This window comes from Agelaius tricolor, unplaced genomic scaffold, assembly GCF_023055355.1.
Source record: "Agelaius tricolor isolate 1412-34295 unplaced genomic scaffold, bAgeTri1.0.p SCAF_5, whole genome shotgun sequence".
NCBI lineage: Eukaryota > Metazoa > Chordata > Aves > Passeriformes > Icteridae > Agelaius > Agelaius tricolor.
The window spans coordinates 39192357-39207725 of NW_027269265.1; the positions used below are offsets into that span (position 1 = coordinate 39192357).

The 15369-nt window shown below is 44.3% G+C and overlaps 1 protein-coding gene across 3 annotated transcripts in view; it reads right to left on the minus strand.

Annotated features, from left to right (window-relative positions):
- Positions 1-15369, minus strand: part of LRP4 (LDL receptor related protein 4) — an 83449-nt gene that overhangs the window by 6241 nt on the left and 61839 nt on the right. For 2 of the 3 annotated variants that reach the window (XM_071427462.1, XM_071427464.1), the window contains exons 13-35: positions 15046-15202; positions 14474-14691; positions 13386-13562; positions 12710-12835; positions 11797-12005; positions 11100-11181; positions 10375-10480; positions 9381-9582; positions 8828-9017; positions 8446-8577; positions 7629-7769; positions 6863-6949; positions 6486-6657; positions 6241-6403; positions 5781-6006; positions 4083-4386; positions 3585-3803; positions 3139-3273; positions 2785-2893; positions 2311-2455; positions 1661-1774; positions 1246-1369; positions 194-261 (exon numbers count right to left, since the gene is read on the minus strand). In XM_071427462.1, coding sequence (XP_071283563.1) covers positions 194-261; positions 1246-1369; positions 1661-1774; positions 2311-2455; positions 2785-2893; positions 3139-3273; positions 3585-3803; positions 4083-4386; positions 5781-6006; positions 6241-6403; positions 6486-6657; positions 6863-6949; positions 7629-7769; positions 8446-8577; positions 8828-9017; positions 9381-9582; positions 10375-10480; positions 11100-11181; positions 11797-12005; positions 12710-12835; positions 13386-13562; positions 14474-14691; positions 15046-15202 — 3606 coding nt within the window. The remainder of the gene's footprint in view (positions 1-193; positions 262-1245; positions 1370-1660; positions 1775-2310; positions 2456-2784; positions 2894-3138; positions 3274-3584; positions 3804-4082; positions 4387-5780; positions 6007-6240; positions 6404-6485; positions 6658-6862; positions 6950-7628; positions 7770-8445; positions 8578-8827; positions 9018-9380; positions 9583-10374; positions 10481-11099; positions 11182-11796; positions 12006-12709; positions 12836-13385; positions 13563-14473; positions 14692-15045; positions 15203-15369) is intronic. The other variant, XM_071427463.1, reaches the window with a different exon arrangement.

Here is a 15369-nt window from a genome sequence, read left to right on the forward strand (position 1 = left end):
CAAGGAGTCACTTGGAAAAGTCCCCATCTAGGTTAATGAATGTCTACAGAGGCATTTTGCTCTACTCAGAGGGCATTGGAGTAATTTAAGTCTGAATTTCAGAAATTTCAGTTTCAGACACTATGGACTGGAATGCCTGAGCACATCTGGAGGAACAACTCTGGTGGAGAAGAGTTAAAGAAAGGCAACTCACCCATGGTGGCCAACACCGCCTCATTGGCATGAGTACACAAGCCTTGCCTGGCATCTTTGTCAGAGCAGCTGAATGACAGAAGGACAGTTATTTACTGAAAATAGAATCAACAGTAACAAAGGTATAAAAAACAGGATGGAATGGGCTAGCACTGATATCCCTTCCCTTTCCACTTAAAAAACACAGGTCTTCCTTTTTCTTCTTCAGTATTCTGCATCCAGAGAAGAGACAACTATACATACAGGTGGTGTGCATGGATATATCAATTATTGGTTTGCAGTATCTTTATATCCAATTAATTCTAGATTTGCCTCTCGGGTACACAGGTGTACTCATATTTTTCAGGAAACAAATTGCAGCATCAGTGCTGAAGCAAAAATCAAAATATCTTAGAATCAGCATGAAGACATTTCTGTCCAATAAATCATACTCAACAAAGTGCAAGTTTTGCTCTCTAAATAACTCAACCATATACTATAGAACCACTCTTTTGCTGAGCTGTATAAATAGTAGGCTGTAGGGAATTAGCAGAAAAGAGTCTCTTAACTACTTGCATTGTAAATTGAATGTTAGAGCTGCAAAGATTCTGTTCTGCCCCAAGCAAGCTATCCCCTTCCCAGGGCAGAACCATTTCCTCAGCTGTGTGGGTCTAGTCTGAGATGTTTCAGTGAATTGAAACAACAGACTCCTCTGTCCTCTCAGAAATAGGTTCTCAAAATTAGGAGATTCAAAAATCAATCAAATTATGACACATCAGCTAAAGGTGGATTTTAACACTTCAGTACAGTCAGCCCACACACATATTTCAACAACATGGACAGAAAGGATCTCCAGCTGTTTCCTGCCATCTCAACAATGGCTCTTTGCCGTCTCAACTGCATCTTTGTCATAATAGTTTCATTCATTAAAAATGTGAAATCTGGAGCTGGAATATCCTCTTTTGGCTAGGGATAGACATATTCGGATGATTGTAACCAGAGGGGGCTTCCATGTAGAACCTTGCAAAAGCTGGGACTTTCCCACCCCAATTCCAAGAGAACAAGAACACTTACTTTCCTTCCACCGTTTCCAGAGATGTGAGAGGTTTGGTTGTTGAAGTACCTAGTCTGCCAGGTGGTGTTTGACTTCTCTCACTTACACGGGTTGGTTCTGGACCAGAGGGCACCACACCAGGAACTAGAACAAGAGAGAAAAATAAGCAGGACTCCAACTTTGTGGGACAGATAAGTCTGATAGGCCATTTCCAAAACTCTCTATAGCTTATATGAGCAGCCTTCCCTTCTCAAACCCAGTCTGTCAGCAGAAAGGACAAGAAGGCTTACTCCCAACCACTGGCCTCAGTTCCAATATATGACTGCATAAGATCTATACACTGGAGAGCCTCAGCTGCTCTGGTTGCCACTGCATAAGCAGTAGCAGTGGCTCACTTATGGAAGCTACTACCCAACTGACACTCAGTAAACTCACTCGTAGAACAGGGCCGCCCATCTGGCTCATCTGGACACGCACAGACAAAGTCAGAAGCCCTGGCAAAGCAGAGGTGAGTGCAGCCTCCATTGTTCACTCCACAAGCATTACTACCTGGAAAGAACAAACAATTTTCTAAATATGTTACATCTGAACAAAAAGGGGCTCAGAGCAACAACCTTCTTTGCTGCTCAGCCAGAAATACTTAGAAATCCAGCAAGTTATTTTGTTTTTGGCATATGCCTGTCATCTGATTGCTAAAATTGATGACAATAACCAAACACTGAATTGGATTAGGGCAGTCTTGAAAGGAAGGTACTGGAAATCTTTAGACAGAAGCCCAGACAACACAGTTGCAGAGATTAAAAAAAAAAAAACAAACCAAAACTTCACATTCTTCTGCTTTAACACAAAGTTGGGTGAACAACAAGAAAGTGACATTTGCTAATCAAAGTTTAACAGAAAACCTTTAAGATGTACTTGACTGAAAAGTCACAGGCAGACAAGGAATGAGCTAAGGGAAGATGCATGAATAGTTTGAGCATAAAAAAAGGATGTCATCCTTACTTGACATCCATAATAGTGCAGTGGTTCTAGAGTTCTTTTGGTCTACAATCAGAATTTGCCTGAATCAAGGTCCTTCTATTTACCTGTCTGTCTCTGAGGAGAAACCACGATGATATCCATCAATCCCTCAACATTGGCTAGGACCGTCTCTTTGTTCCGCCCAGAGTATTTGTCCACTCTTTGGATAGATTTTGTTTGCCAGTCAGTCCAGTATATCCATCTGTCCTGCTGCTCAGGGAGACAGCAAAGAAAAATCACAGCCATTATTAGCATATTTAGTCATATAGACACAGGGTATCCATAAAAAACACATCCCAGTGGCAGAAGGCCCAAAACAAAGGCCTTTCCAAACCCTTACCCTCTTATTGTAAAGAAGATGACTGTCTACACCCCACAGTTCAGACAAACTTCCTTTGTTAGCTCCAGAGAAGATTTAAGTATTATCCCCTCAGCCATCTTGGTTTCCTCAGACTGTAACATTTCCCTGTTCCCCAACTCCACTGTACAAACTCATCAATACACCAGGGAGAATGGTGGCAGCAGAAAAATCTTCTCACCTGTGTCAGAGCAAAGGGATGTGACACCTGGCTGACCAGCACTTGTCGTAGCTTCCCGTTGAGGTCACAACTCTCTATGCGATCAAGGTGAGCATCCACCCAGTATATCCTGAAGGCACAGGGAAAGAGGTGAGCTTCCACCTATACAACCTCTCTTTACTTTCTAGTCATTTGCTGACCAAGATCATGGAATCATAACATGAATCAGGAAATAAAAGCTATAGAAGAAAGCCCCAAAACACCCCAAAATCAAACCCAAACCCACAGTGCTACTCCAATAAATAAAGCTAAGAGTGCTAAAAAATTCATTACATCCCTTAACCCTATGCAAGTACAGGAAAATCTTTCACTGACCTCCTGGTGTCATAATCCAAAGTCAATCCATTGGGCCATCCTAGGTCAGTGTTAATCAGGATTTTACGTTCAGAGCCATCCAAATTTGCCCGTTCAATTTTAGCAATGTGACCCCAATCTGTCCAGAAGAGATACCTGAAGAGATAAAAGGCAAGTGTAAGAAGAAAAGACCATTTCACTCGGCCTAAGGAAAGTCTTAGTTATGAATGAAACTGCCAGATTCTTCAGGTTCAAAAAGGATAATATAGTCTGTAGCCTGCTTCTCGCAGCTATCTGCCCAACCTTCAAATTCATTGTCTGCCTCACTACTACGAGTCACTCAAAGTCAACCTCTTACTGGTACCTGCAGATTCACATGGCACATCTCTTCTTCCTTCCACAACCTCCTCTTCCAGCTTGCCTCTGTGCAGCCCTTCCCCCTGCCCCACCAAAAACCCCATACCTACCCCTTCTTGGGAAAGACAGCAATGGCTCGAGGTTCATCCAGGCTGTTATTGATCAGCACTTTCCTGGAGCTTCCATCCAATCTAGCCACTTCGATGGTATTGCGTCCTGTATCTGTCCAGTAGAGGTTCCTGGCAACCCAGTCCACTGCCAGGCCATCCGTAGTCTTCAAACCCTGACCAATAACAGTTTCCATGTTGCTGCCATTCAGATCAGCCCGCCTGGATCAAAATCAATGACAAAGGGCAGTGAGGAACTGGTAGTTCCTGGAAAGCTGGATCTCCATCAATCACAGGGCCACTGCATACTAATACCTCCTAAAAAGTAATAATACTTTTGCCCCTGTCTCCAGCAGGTTAAGCACACCTTCAGAATGATGCTGTGTACCAAAGACAAGGTGTAAGTACTGGAGTAGTGCTCAGTCTCCCCAGTTTATTGGCACACTCAGCACAAATCACTGGGTGATCTGGGCACTGGCCAAGCAGCTCACTGGCACCTACCTGATAACATCAAGAAATACATCTGTGTAGTAAATCTTGCCGTCCACACTATCATAGTCCAGAGAAATGACATTGTTCAGCTCAGGGACAGGTATGTGCACATCTGTGTGGTCACTGGTGTCCAGCGAGATACGACGGATGGAAGCACGGCTAGAGAAAAGTAGGTAGGTCTCTGGAGAAGAGTCACATGTCTGCTCATCTCTCTTCAGCTGGATGCCAGTGGGGCAGGCACAGGAGAAACCAGTGGGGTGAGGTAAGCAAAGATGGGAGCAGCCACCATTACGAACTCCACATTTATTGAAGCCTTTAGAAACAGGGAAAGCGTAGTTTTAGGATCTCACAGACCAAAGCTTTACTTTAAAGGCTACGTACATGCACAACTTGCTAGCAGCTGAGTTCATCCTTACCATCCCAGCCTTGCTGGGAATCTACAGCCCTTTGTATAGAGATGCTCTCCCCCCTCTGCAAGATTCACAGTATGTATGGGCATGACTGGCAAAGAGAACAGGAAGGTCCATAAGAAGAGGGATCATTAGAAGAAAAATCTTAACCTGCATTCCTTGCTAATCATAGTTTTCCCAGGGAAAAAGAAACAGCTAAATGCTCTCAAACTTATGCAACTGCAGTTTAACTTTATTACTGCTACAAATGGTAATGCTGACAGAAAGACCCAACCCTGTAGGGAAATAGTGTGACAATGTACCAGAGGCCAGGCTGACAAAGAAGCTTCTGTTTCAACTTAGCTGCACACAGTGGCAAGTAAACAAAGGCATCAGAGAAGCCTGCTGGAAATGCCTGACATATTAGGGTCATATAATTTTTTTTTTTTTAAATTGCAAAGAACCCAGCATACATTTACTAGGAGGGAATAAGCCCAGAAGACAGGTGCAGGGAGTAGGAAGAAGACAATGTGGATATGATGGCTAGACTTTTGGTGAGCTTTAAGTTATGTTGCCAAGTTATGCAATCAGGAGTGATGTTCTGCTGTTAGTAACCACAGGAAAAGCAGCAGAGTTTTCTATAGAAAACTGTATTGGGGAAATTCTACAGAAATAAAACCACAGCACAAAGCAACAACTTCCACTGAAAAGCAAGGAGGCAAGATAGGGTGTTATAGGATCCCCAAAGAGTAACAAAGAATTGACTCTGGCACACAATAGTTGGACAACATGATACATTAAGAGCAACTAAAGCAGCAGAGATTTTACAGAGCAAAGAGGCAGACAAGAAGATGAAGCCTGCAGTGATTGGGAAATAATACTAGAGCTTGAAGTAATATTTCAGCAACTGGTTTAAGAAGAATTAGAGTCTTCTGGAGTTAAAGAAGGGAAATTGTCCAGTGTCAGTACAGTCTGGCGAAGCCTAGTAAGGCATGACTTGTTCGGCTGTCCTAAGAAAGTGGCTCTGCTGTGTGCAAGAATGAGGTTGTCAGTGCAATCCAATGAAGGAAATGGGACAAAGGAGTCAAAAGGCATGCAGTAATCAACATTAGACCTACAGAGCTGGGTAAACAGGGAGGAGTGCAAAATTAGTTAAAGAGGGAAGAAGCGATGCCTTAAAAGAAGGCATCGGAAGAAAAGCTGATTTTTGGGAAGTCCCTCTATCACTCCTGCATTACACCAAAGGACTGTTTCCAATGACAGCTCAGAAGGACTCCCCTCGCCACCACCACCATCCGCCAACTGGGAAGCAACTTACCCAGGGGCCGTGCCCTGTCAACAGCTTGAATATCCATGAGGCCAGGCAGGTTTGCCCTCACCAAGATGACATTAGCACCAGTGTCCTTGTCAGCCCTGTGAATGCTGCGAGTTTGCCAGTCAGTCCAGTAGATGTAAGAGTCCAGCAAAGTGAGGCCATAGGGATGCTGCACCGGAGACAGCAGGGTGCGGCGGTTCGCGCCATTGAGATCCGCAGCCTCGATCCGCTACGGGAAGAAGCAGAACGTCAGCCCATACTCAAAACACTTCTTCTCTTGCTAGCACTTATTGTAGCAAGTGGGAAACAGTCTCAGCAAGTGATGTTATTCAGGTTCACCCTCCCTCCATAGCCCATACTCTCAGAAAACCTTGCTCTTTTGACAACTTGCTCAAGACCTTCAAAGCAGCCTCCAGGCTACCAAATACCCAATGATAAACAACACTGAAGAACAGAATCAGACCTCTGTATGTGCATCAGCCCAGAGCAGCTGGGACCCAGCCTTATCCACTGCCAGTCCATTAGGCCAGCCCAAGTTGTTGCTGATGAGCACCACACGTGCAGAGCCATCCATCCCAGAGCGTTCCAGCTTGGCATTCTCACCCCAGTCTGTCCAGTACATATACCTGGGGAAAAGTCAGCAAGTATTACGGAAAAGGAGATCAGAAGTCCTGTGTAACTCCTAGACAATCTCTTGACAACACTAACCCCATTTCATGGTATAAAGCTATTGCCCGAGGGCTGTCCAGGTTCTGCCAGACCAAGACTTTCCTCATGGAGCCATCGAGGTTGCCCACTTCAATCCGGTTTGTTCCTGTATCTGTCCAATATATCTTCCTGCCAATAGCATCCACAGCCAGCCCATCTGTAGTCAACAGACCTGAGAAAATAGCAAAACATTTTGGTCACTGCTTTTTCTCCCAATTTAGTCAGGAATTTCTAGTATTTCTCTTGTCCATCTCATAGGCAACTTCTTTAGGTTTTGCTTGCCTTTCCACCAAAAATGTATTCTACCAGTGTATCAGTGAATCTCTCTTTTCATACTGCAAAGAAGCAAGAGGCTCTCAGATCAAAATCTCCCTCACCTGTAGTGATGATGTCCTCAAATTGTGAGCCATCAAGGGCAGCGCGACTGATTTTCCGCAATGTGCTGTCTGACCAGTAAACCTTTCCTGGGTTGAAGAAGAAAGAGAAATTTGAAAAAGCTCAGAACAAAACCAAACCAAACCCCAACAACCAAATAGCAAAATCCTTAAAAACCAGATCCATGTGTTTGACTACCTGCTACACCATTCAAACTGGACCTGATTGTACAGGAATAATAAGAGCACAAGATTATTAAGCTAGAGTGATAAAACAATGCAAATTCTCCCCAAAATATGTAGGACATTTACAGAAGATCTGACCTTCACACGGAGAACACCTAATACCATCAGCTAGTAGTAGAGCTCCACATCTGACTTCTCTAAATGAGATCATCTACCTTACAGTGCAACAGTGTTTACATCCAGCACAGCATCAGATGTTTACTATACATGAGCAACCAGCATCTCAGTGCTACTGTTGTAAAAGGCCTCAGCAAGAGGAACTTTCTTAAATCCAAAATGCAGAGGGACCTACTCAATATTGCAGGCAGGTTTTTTTTCATATAGTTTGGGTTCTCTGCTTTCCTCTAAGGATATTCCTTTCCTCACTGGAAACAAATTATCTGCAGCACATACAAGGAAAATAAAAACCTACCCAAATCCACAGCCTACAGTAAGATCTGTGGCTGGGTCTTTACTCAGGCATTTAGATAGGAAGTTACTTGTTGCCTTTCAAACACAGCCAGATACAGTAAGAAGTTCAAACCTTCATGAGGATCCACTCCAATTGCAATGGTGTTCTTCATGGTGACATTGACTGAGACAACAACATCTGCAAAGTAGGGGATATCCAGAGAAACCATTCGGATGTCAGTCCTTCTGGCAAAGATCAGAAAACTGGTCATTCCTGCAGAGTGGACAATGGACACATATTAGTGAGGAACAAGTTCAGTCAACTGTAGGCATAATTTATCAAGTATTCTAGAGTTTACAACCACTTCAGTGGAAAAGGGAAAGTGTTTTAGATAGATCTTGGCTTATGGACAGTCTGTGTACAAAAGCATCACTTTTTTGAGCATCACTTAATGCTTCTTTACATCCAAGTTGAAAGGCATAACACTCACAGAAGAGTTACTTCTGCTAATATGTGTGGGAAATGTAAATTAGGAGTCATTTTTTGTCTCCTAGGAAGGAAAAGTGGATGTACTATGGCCTGAAGCCAAGTGCCTTCCACCATCCACAGAAGTGGTCCAACAGGAGGAGTGTATACAGACCTATTAAGAATATATCACCTTGTAGTTTAAGAATTCACCTCAATATTAGGGCAAAAGTCTGGGAAAAAATGTGATGTTTGGTTTACTTGGCCAACATAATTTCAAGAAAAATGTCTCCTTCATCAATCCATTTATCAGTAAGTTTCTTCACAGTAATTCCCACTCAAATTGAAGGTACAAGCACCAAATGGGTTTTTCAAGGCATAAAGCAGGTAAGCACATAAAAGTGAAATTTTTTCTCTAACACGGCAGAGGCAAAATGTAGCTCTGATACAAAACTGCAATGAGGATTCTACAGAGAACACTCACCAGGGGAGCAGGTCTTGCCATCAGATTGCAGATTGATCCCTGTGGGGCAAGTACAGCTGTAGCCTTTTGGAAGAGGTGCCAAAAGGCACAGGTGACTGCAGCCCCCATTGTTAACTTCACATGCTGTATGTACTACAGAAAAGAGGATGAGAAATCCATGAGCCAGCAGCACTGGCACAAAAAAGAGATGCAGCAGCTATAGAAACACATTGTAGAATGCCCTCAAATGCCAAGTCAAGAGTTAATTCTCACGTTCTCTTACTCCACGCAGACACTTAAGACAATGAGAGCTGACAGGTCAGCTGCTTGCAGAAAAGACATGCCACATGGCAGAGCCTGAGCAAGCTCTCAGCTCAGTGGGGCTTGGGTGTGAGCTCTGTACCTGGTGGCCTGTGCCGGTGGAAAACATGAATATCCATAAGATTCTCCAGATTGTCCTGCAGTGTTTCCCGAGACTGCCCAGTTCTCCTATCTGCACTCTGGATGCTTTTGGCCTGCCAATCTGTCCAGTAGATTCTCTCGCCATAAAGAGTAAGTCCAAAGGGGTGAGGCAGATTGCTCCCAATCAGCACCTGCTCAGATTACCCCCATCACCCAAAGAAAAATATTATATAAATTAAAATCCTTTAAAAAAATATTTTATATACATATACATATATATATAAGTGACTATGAAGTCACTAAGGAGAAGAGGCTTTCCTTGCTCCCTCTCAACATCATAACATACAATCACAGCAAAAGGAGAATGATGAGGCAACCTTGGCCCTCAAACTTCCCTCACACAGCTTCAAATTGAAAAGGAGTTCTTTTCTCTCAGTAAAAGCCACCATGTACTTTGATTTGTAAATTTTCCTTTCCATTGGAAAAAGAGGCAGGAAGCATCATTACTTTGTGTTCAGACTCCCAGAGCTGCTCCTCAAAGACGGCTTCCTTACCTTCCTGTGGCTTCCATCCAGACTGGCATACTCGATGGTCTTCATGCCTGCGTCTGCCCAGTACAAGCGCTGTGACTCGTAGTCAATGGCCAAGCCATTGGGCCATGTCAGGTTGGAGGAAATGATCACCAAGCGGTTTGAGGCATCCATCCCAGCACGTTCAATTTTTGGGTTAGCTCCCCAGTCAGTCCAGTACATGAACCTGAGAAGAAGCCCAGACAGAAGTGAATGCCCACACTTTTTCACTGCCAGAGAAGCAAGTGACTCTGGTGCCTTCAGACTCTAGCAGAAGCATTAAAGTATTAGTGTTCTCGTGTCCAGCCTTGGGTTCTTGTAATGTACCTAAGATCATACTCAAATTTATAGACCTTCTACTGCCCATGGGCTGGCCCAATTACAATGTGTAGGAAAAAAATTCAAGAAAATAAGTCGAAGTCTAAAAATTAACTGATTATTTAGCAATGTACACCACTAGCTATTTACACTCTTGCTGTATTTGTCTTCCAGTAATCCACTCAAGGAAAGAATAGCACTCTTTCATTCAAGACATTAAACACTTCTAAAGCAATTGCTGGCGAGCTTTTTCCTACCCACCCTATCCCCATCTCCAAAAGGTCTGAGAACATACTTCTGACTGAAACTCAAGTCAATAAGCAGGGAGCTTGAATACAAATTCAACATATATGCGCAACAGAAATAGAAAATATCTAGATGGCCCCATTCTCAACATTTTCATACCACATCTTTAGTTATTACATCCCCAGGATAAACAAATGAAAACACCAGCCAGTTCCTGCAAGCTCCACAGCACAACAGGAATTACCTCTGCTTATCTTGTTCTGTTAGCATCTAAATTCACGTCTCTAGTTTCAGTCACTAGCAGGCTGTAGAACAATGGCACCAGTGAGAAAGAAAATCGTACAAAACCAAAGAACCAGAAAGTCTTTAGACATGCAAGAATTGTTATGTCATCCCAGAAGAAAGACTCTCTTACCCTCCAACAGGGTCCACTACAATATCTCTAGGTCTGTCTAGGTTCTCCCATATTAGAACAGTTCTCATGGTCCCATCTGTATTGGACACCTCTATCCGATCTGTTCCTACAAAAGTTGAGAGAGAAAATAACAGAGATGAAATTTGAATTGCAAGAGCTAAGGCAAAAAAAACCTCCGTACAACAGTGCATTCTTCCCCTATATCCATCTGTGTTCTTAGCTGGAAGATAGGTAAGAAATCTGGCTTAAAGTGTCACTTTCCATCCTCTAAAGTCACCTCTGTGGCTGTCACTGATGTGGAATCCTGTATATAATCCACCTCTTACCTAAGCCCCCATGCCATGAGAGAACAGCTAGAAAAGAATAATCTTCCTTACATCTCTCTTAACTATGACTATGAGCAGGGAACACGTTCCAAGTATGACCTGCTGCACCCCAAGATACACTGATGGAAGATACATAAATGCACACAATCACAAGCTCGGCAGCAAGACAACAGTGACAAATGTGTTTGTAGAATCAGTACTGGGGATACTGCAAAGAGAATTAAACTATGGGTTGTGCCTCAATTCATACTCAGAAGCACATGACATGAAACTCCATCTTTCTGCTACACAGAAATTAGACAAATTTGGAATGAAACAGACAGAACTACCCAGCTGATTTTCAGCTTTCATGACTAATAAGGAAGACAGAAATCTATGTAAAGCAGAGGATCCCAGTACCTGCATCAGTCCAGTATAGTTTGTTGGTGACCCAGTCAATTGCAAGTCCAGCTGGACTTTCCAGGCTGGTGTCCACCACAACCTGAATGAAAACATAAAGAAAAAATCCTTAGTGAAATTAGACCTTAGGGAGAAAGCACTTGTCCAATGCACTACCCATTCACAAACAATGTTAACTTTCAAAAGGCAAAAGCCTGAGCAGAGCAATGCCATACAAGAGAACATTAAGGACTTTGAAGTCCGAATAAGGGTTTTATTTGGAGAAACTTCTATTTTTTTTTTGTGCCTGTACAAACTGCAAATCCAAACTTTGAACTCTGTTTGCCTTGTTTATAGCACCACCAGCCTAGAAGTGTGTGCAGAAAGCATTTCCAAAGAGCATGATTCTCATTCCAAATATAGAACATAATAGAGGATTTAATACTTCTTCCTTTCAGATTCTAGGGCTACAACAAAGGAATTGAACAAAGCCCACAAATGGCCATGCTTCATGTCCCCATTCAAGGCTCTCCACGCCTCCAATTGTTTATGTTGTGTGCAGCGATCTCATTAGTTTGTCAGAACTAGGAAAACTAATGAACAAAAGATCCACCATGAACTGCAGCGCCTTAAAAAGGCAGTGTATCCCAGTGGCTTCAAATCTGATGTTCCAGGAGTCTCCTGGCCAGATGACCTCCACACACAGTGAACACTGTACCTCCTGGTTCGATCCATCCCATTTTGCTCGGCTGATTGAGTCAGTGCTAACATCTGTCCAGTAGACATAGTCATCCTTTGAGTCCCAGTCTAGAGCCACAGCACTGCGGACATCAGCAAGGGGGATGACATCATCTGACAGGTCATCTGTGTCAAAGCTGATCCGACGGATGTCCATCCTTCGGGCAAAAAGCAGGAACTTGTCAAGACCTGATCAAAGGTCGAAAGGTCTTCTTTTAATTTCTCTAAGTTCAACAATAATGTGATAGACAGACAATTCCCAGCTACATCCACAACCTTAACTACCTACATCATCTCTCACTGGCAGGCCTTTGGTCTTTTTTTTACTGGAAGCAAAATACCACTGAGAGAGGATGGGCAAGGGGGGGTCAGAGTGGTTGTGAGCTCTCTTCTGGGGTGTAATCTATGCTGAGGGAACAAGGGCAACCATATTCTTCAAAGGATGGCACAGACATCCCTCCAAATCAAATAGCTATTTTAAAATAGCTCTCGAGAATCTGGGAGGTAGTTGGTCAAGTTCTTTCACATAGCTGCAAACTAAGAAATGTGGCAATGATGAGGACTTTTTTGTTCATCACTGACACAGCCATTATGAGAATTTCAGAAAAACAATTAGCTGTGCCAGGTAGCATGCTCCCAATAGCAGCCTTGAAATAAGGACAAAGGGTAGAATTTGTCTGCTTCCCCACCCATGAAGCCTAGTGAGGGCAGTGAGAATACAGAACAGGGGAATGCATCAAAAAGGTGAAGCATCCTCTGGCAGGACCCTTAATACTTCTATCTCAGTCTATCCAGCTGCATTTCCTTGGAAGCAAGTACTGCTGATGCTTAGTCCCACTGCCAGCCCTCCGCCACCCACTGAAGATCTGAGCACGTGGTCCCACCTCACTTACTCTGGGCACAGGCATGGCTGCTGGTCTTGCGGAAGCCCGTGGGGCAGGCGCAGGTGTAATCCTTGCTGCTCGGCAGGCACAGGTGCGTGCAGCCTCCGTTGTTGTCCCCACAACGGTTTCTCCCTGCTCAAGTAGCCAAAGACAAGAGCAACCACACATAAAGCAAAGAGTAAAGAAATGAGGAAAAACACTAGCTGAGGTGTCAAGACCACATGGATATAACTTCCCAATCCAGAAGTTAATTGAAAATAAGGAAACATATAAACTAACTCAATTTTTAGGGCTCAATTTTAAAATGAACATTTAACTCAATGCACTTCGAGAGCAGATAATATCAACTGAAGAGGAGTAAGGAAGATGTCAGTCATCATGACGTCCACTTACGATTTTTCCCCGTCCCAAAACTTCTCTTGTGTAAACAAGCCCCCAGTATTTCCTACTGAAAGGCCTCCACCCCCGGTGTCAGCAGGGGGAGCTGCGGTAACACCCAACTCCGAGGTACCGGCCGAGCGACCTCAACGCGGGGGCGGCAGAGCAAGTTCTGCCACAGCCCCGGGCACAGGTGGGGGGTTCATCCACATGCTGGGTTCAGGATGTCATCTCCCGGCTTTACAGGGAGTGGGCGGCTCCGGGTCTTCTACTGGCTCAAATGAGTTTCTACCCGCTCTGCAGTTACCTGCTGGCTGACGCTGAGGATGCAGCGTGTGGATGTCCATAGGGAAGTGGAGTTTGTTACGGATGATCTCCTGGTTCTTGCCTGTGAATTTGTTGGCACTGTTGATGCTCTTGGTGTGCCAGTCTGTCCAGTACAGACTGTCCTCAAACACAGTGATAGCAAATGGGTGTGGGAGCCCTGCAATAGACATCCAATACAGGAATATGATCACGTCTAACATGACTCAGGCTAGCAAGGAGACAAGGGAATGCTCTTTTCACTGCCCCTTAGGCTTCACCACACTCAACCTGCTCAAATATACTTTACACTAATTTAACAGACAATTCCTCTCTGCTGTCCTATAATCACAGATAGAACATTAGGGGGCTGGAATAGGCTTTAAAGATCATCTAGTCCCAATCCCCCCACCATAGGCAGGGAGGGACACCTCCCACGAGGCTAGGTTGCTCAAGGCTTTGAACAATGCCAGGGCTGGAGCATTTGCAACCTCCTTTGCAACCTTCCTGGGCAACCTGTTCCACCACTTCACTAACCTCACAAGTGAAAAATGTCTTCCTAATACCTAACCTGAATTTCCCCTCTTTTAATTTGTATCCAGTACTTCTTCTCCTAACACTACAGTTCCTGATCAAGAGTCCCCTTCCTGCTTCCTGGTAGGTTCCCTTCAGATACTGGAAGGTTGCAATGAGGTCTCCACACAACCTTCTCCTCTCAAGGCTGAGCAGCCCCAACTTTCTTTCCAGCCTTTGTAGGGGAGTGCACCAATCCTCTTATTAACTTTGTGGCCCTCCTCTAGACTTCCTCCAACAGTTCCATATTCTTCTTATGTTTGGAGCCCCAGAGATGGAGGCAGCATTCCAGCTGGAGTCTCACAAGAGCAGACTCACCTCCCTCAACCTGCTTTTGTTTCAGCCACTGATGACTGGATGGCAAACTCCATCCCTCAATGGTGACAGAATTCATTCCACAGTGAAAGAAGAGGAGACAAGCACAGACGCAGGAGCCAGTGTCTCAAGCTCAGATCAGCACTGTGCTACTCTGTGGTCTTTATTGCAGAAAGCACTCCCTGGAGAAAGCCTGTTACTTACCTTGGCTAATAACAGCCTTCCTATTGCGTCCATCAAGGTCAGCCCTCTCAATGACGTGATGTTTGGCATCCACCCAGTACATTCGATGTCCTGCATAGTCAATGGTTAGTCCATTGGGCCAGAAGAGGTGTGTATCCGCAATGATGCGCCGATTAGAGCCATCCATGTTGGAATACTCAATGCGGGGAGTGTTGCCCCAGTCAGTCCAGTAGATAGTACTGGAGGAGACAGGGAGAGACAGCTAGAAAACTTGTGGCCCACATACTGCACCCAGCATCACTCCCTATCAGGGCAAAGCAACATCAGTCCTGCGACCTCGAGCATGAGACTGGGTCACAGCCATGTGAGAAGTGAAAAGTAACAACCAGCCTGCTGAAAGTTGAAGGGCCCAGAGCAGGATTAAGGCTCTGCAGGGTCCCAACATTGCCAGGTTCCCCAAACTGTCAGTGCCAACTCAAGTCTTGGTCTTGAGGTAACCTTTGCGACCAAGAATGGGGTTTTATGTTCAACAAAAAGCATGTACATGGAGAGCTCACTGGGGTTTCCCCCTGGTTTCCCATATTTTCACTCACCCCTCCACAGGATGTAAGGCAATTGCTCGGGGCTTCTCCAGGTTCTGCCACAAAAGCACTTTCCTGTGAGTGCCATCCAAGTTTGCTACCTCAATTCGAGATGTCCCAGAGTCTGTCCAGTATAATTTGTCATGAATCCAATCAATAGCAAGTCCACCTATGTATAAGACAGAATTAAGTACAGAATGAAACCATGGATCTGCACAGAAAAATAGATCCTTTTCTCTGTCCACCTCAGAAGAGGCCCAGTTTCTTCTTCTGCCAGCCAAGATTAACTCCGGTGGGACACTGACCTAACACCCATTCCATCCAACCCATAACCTT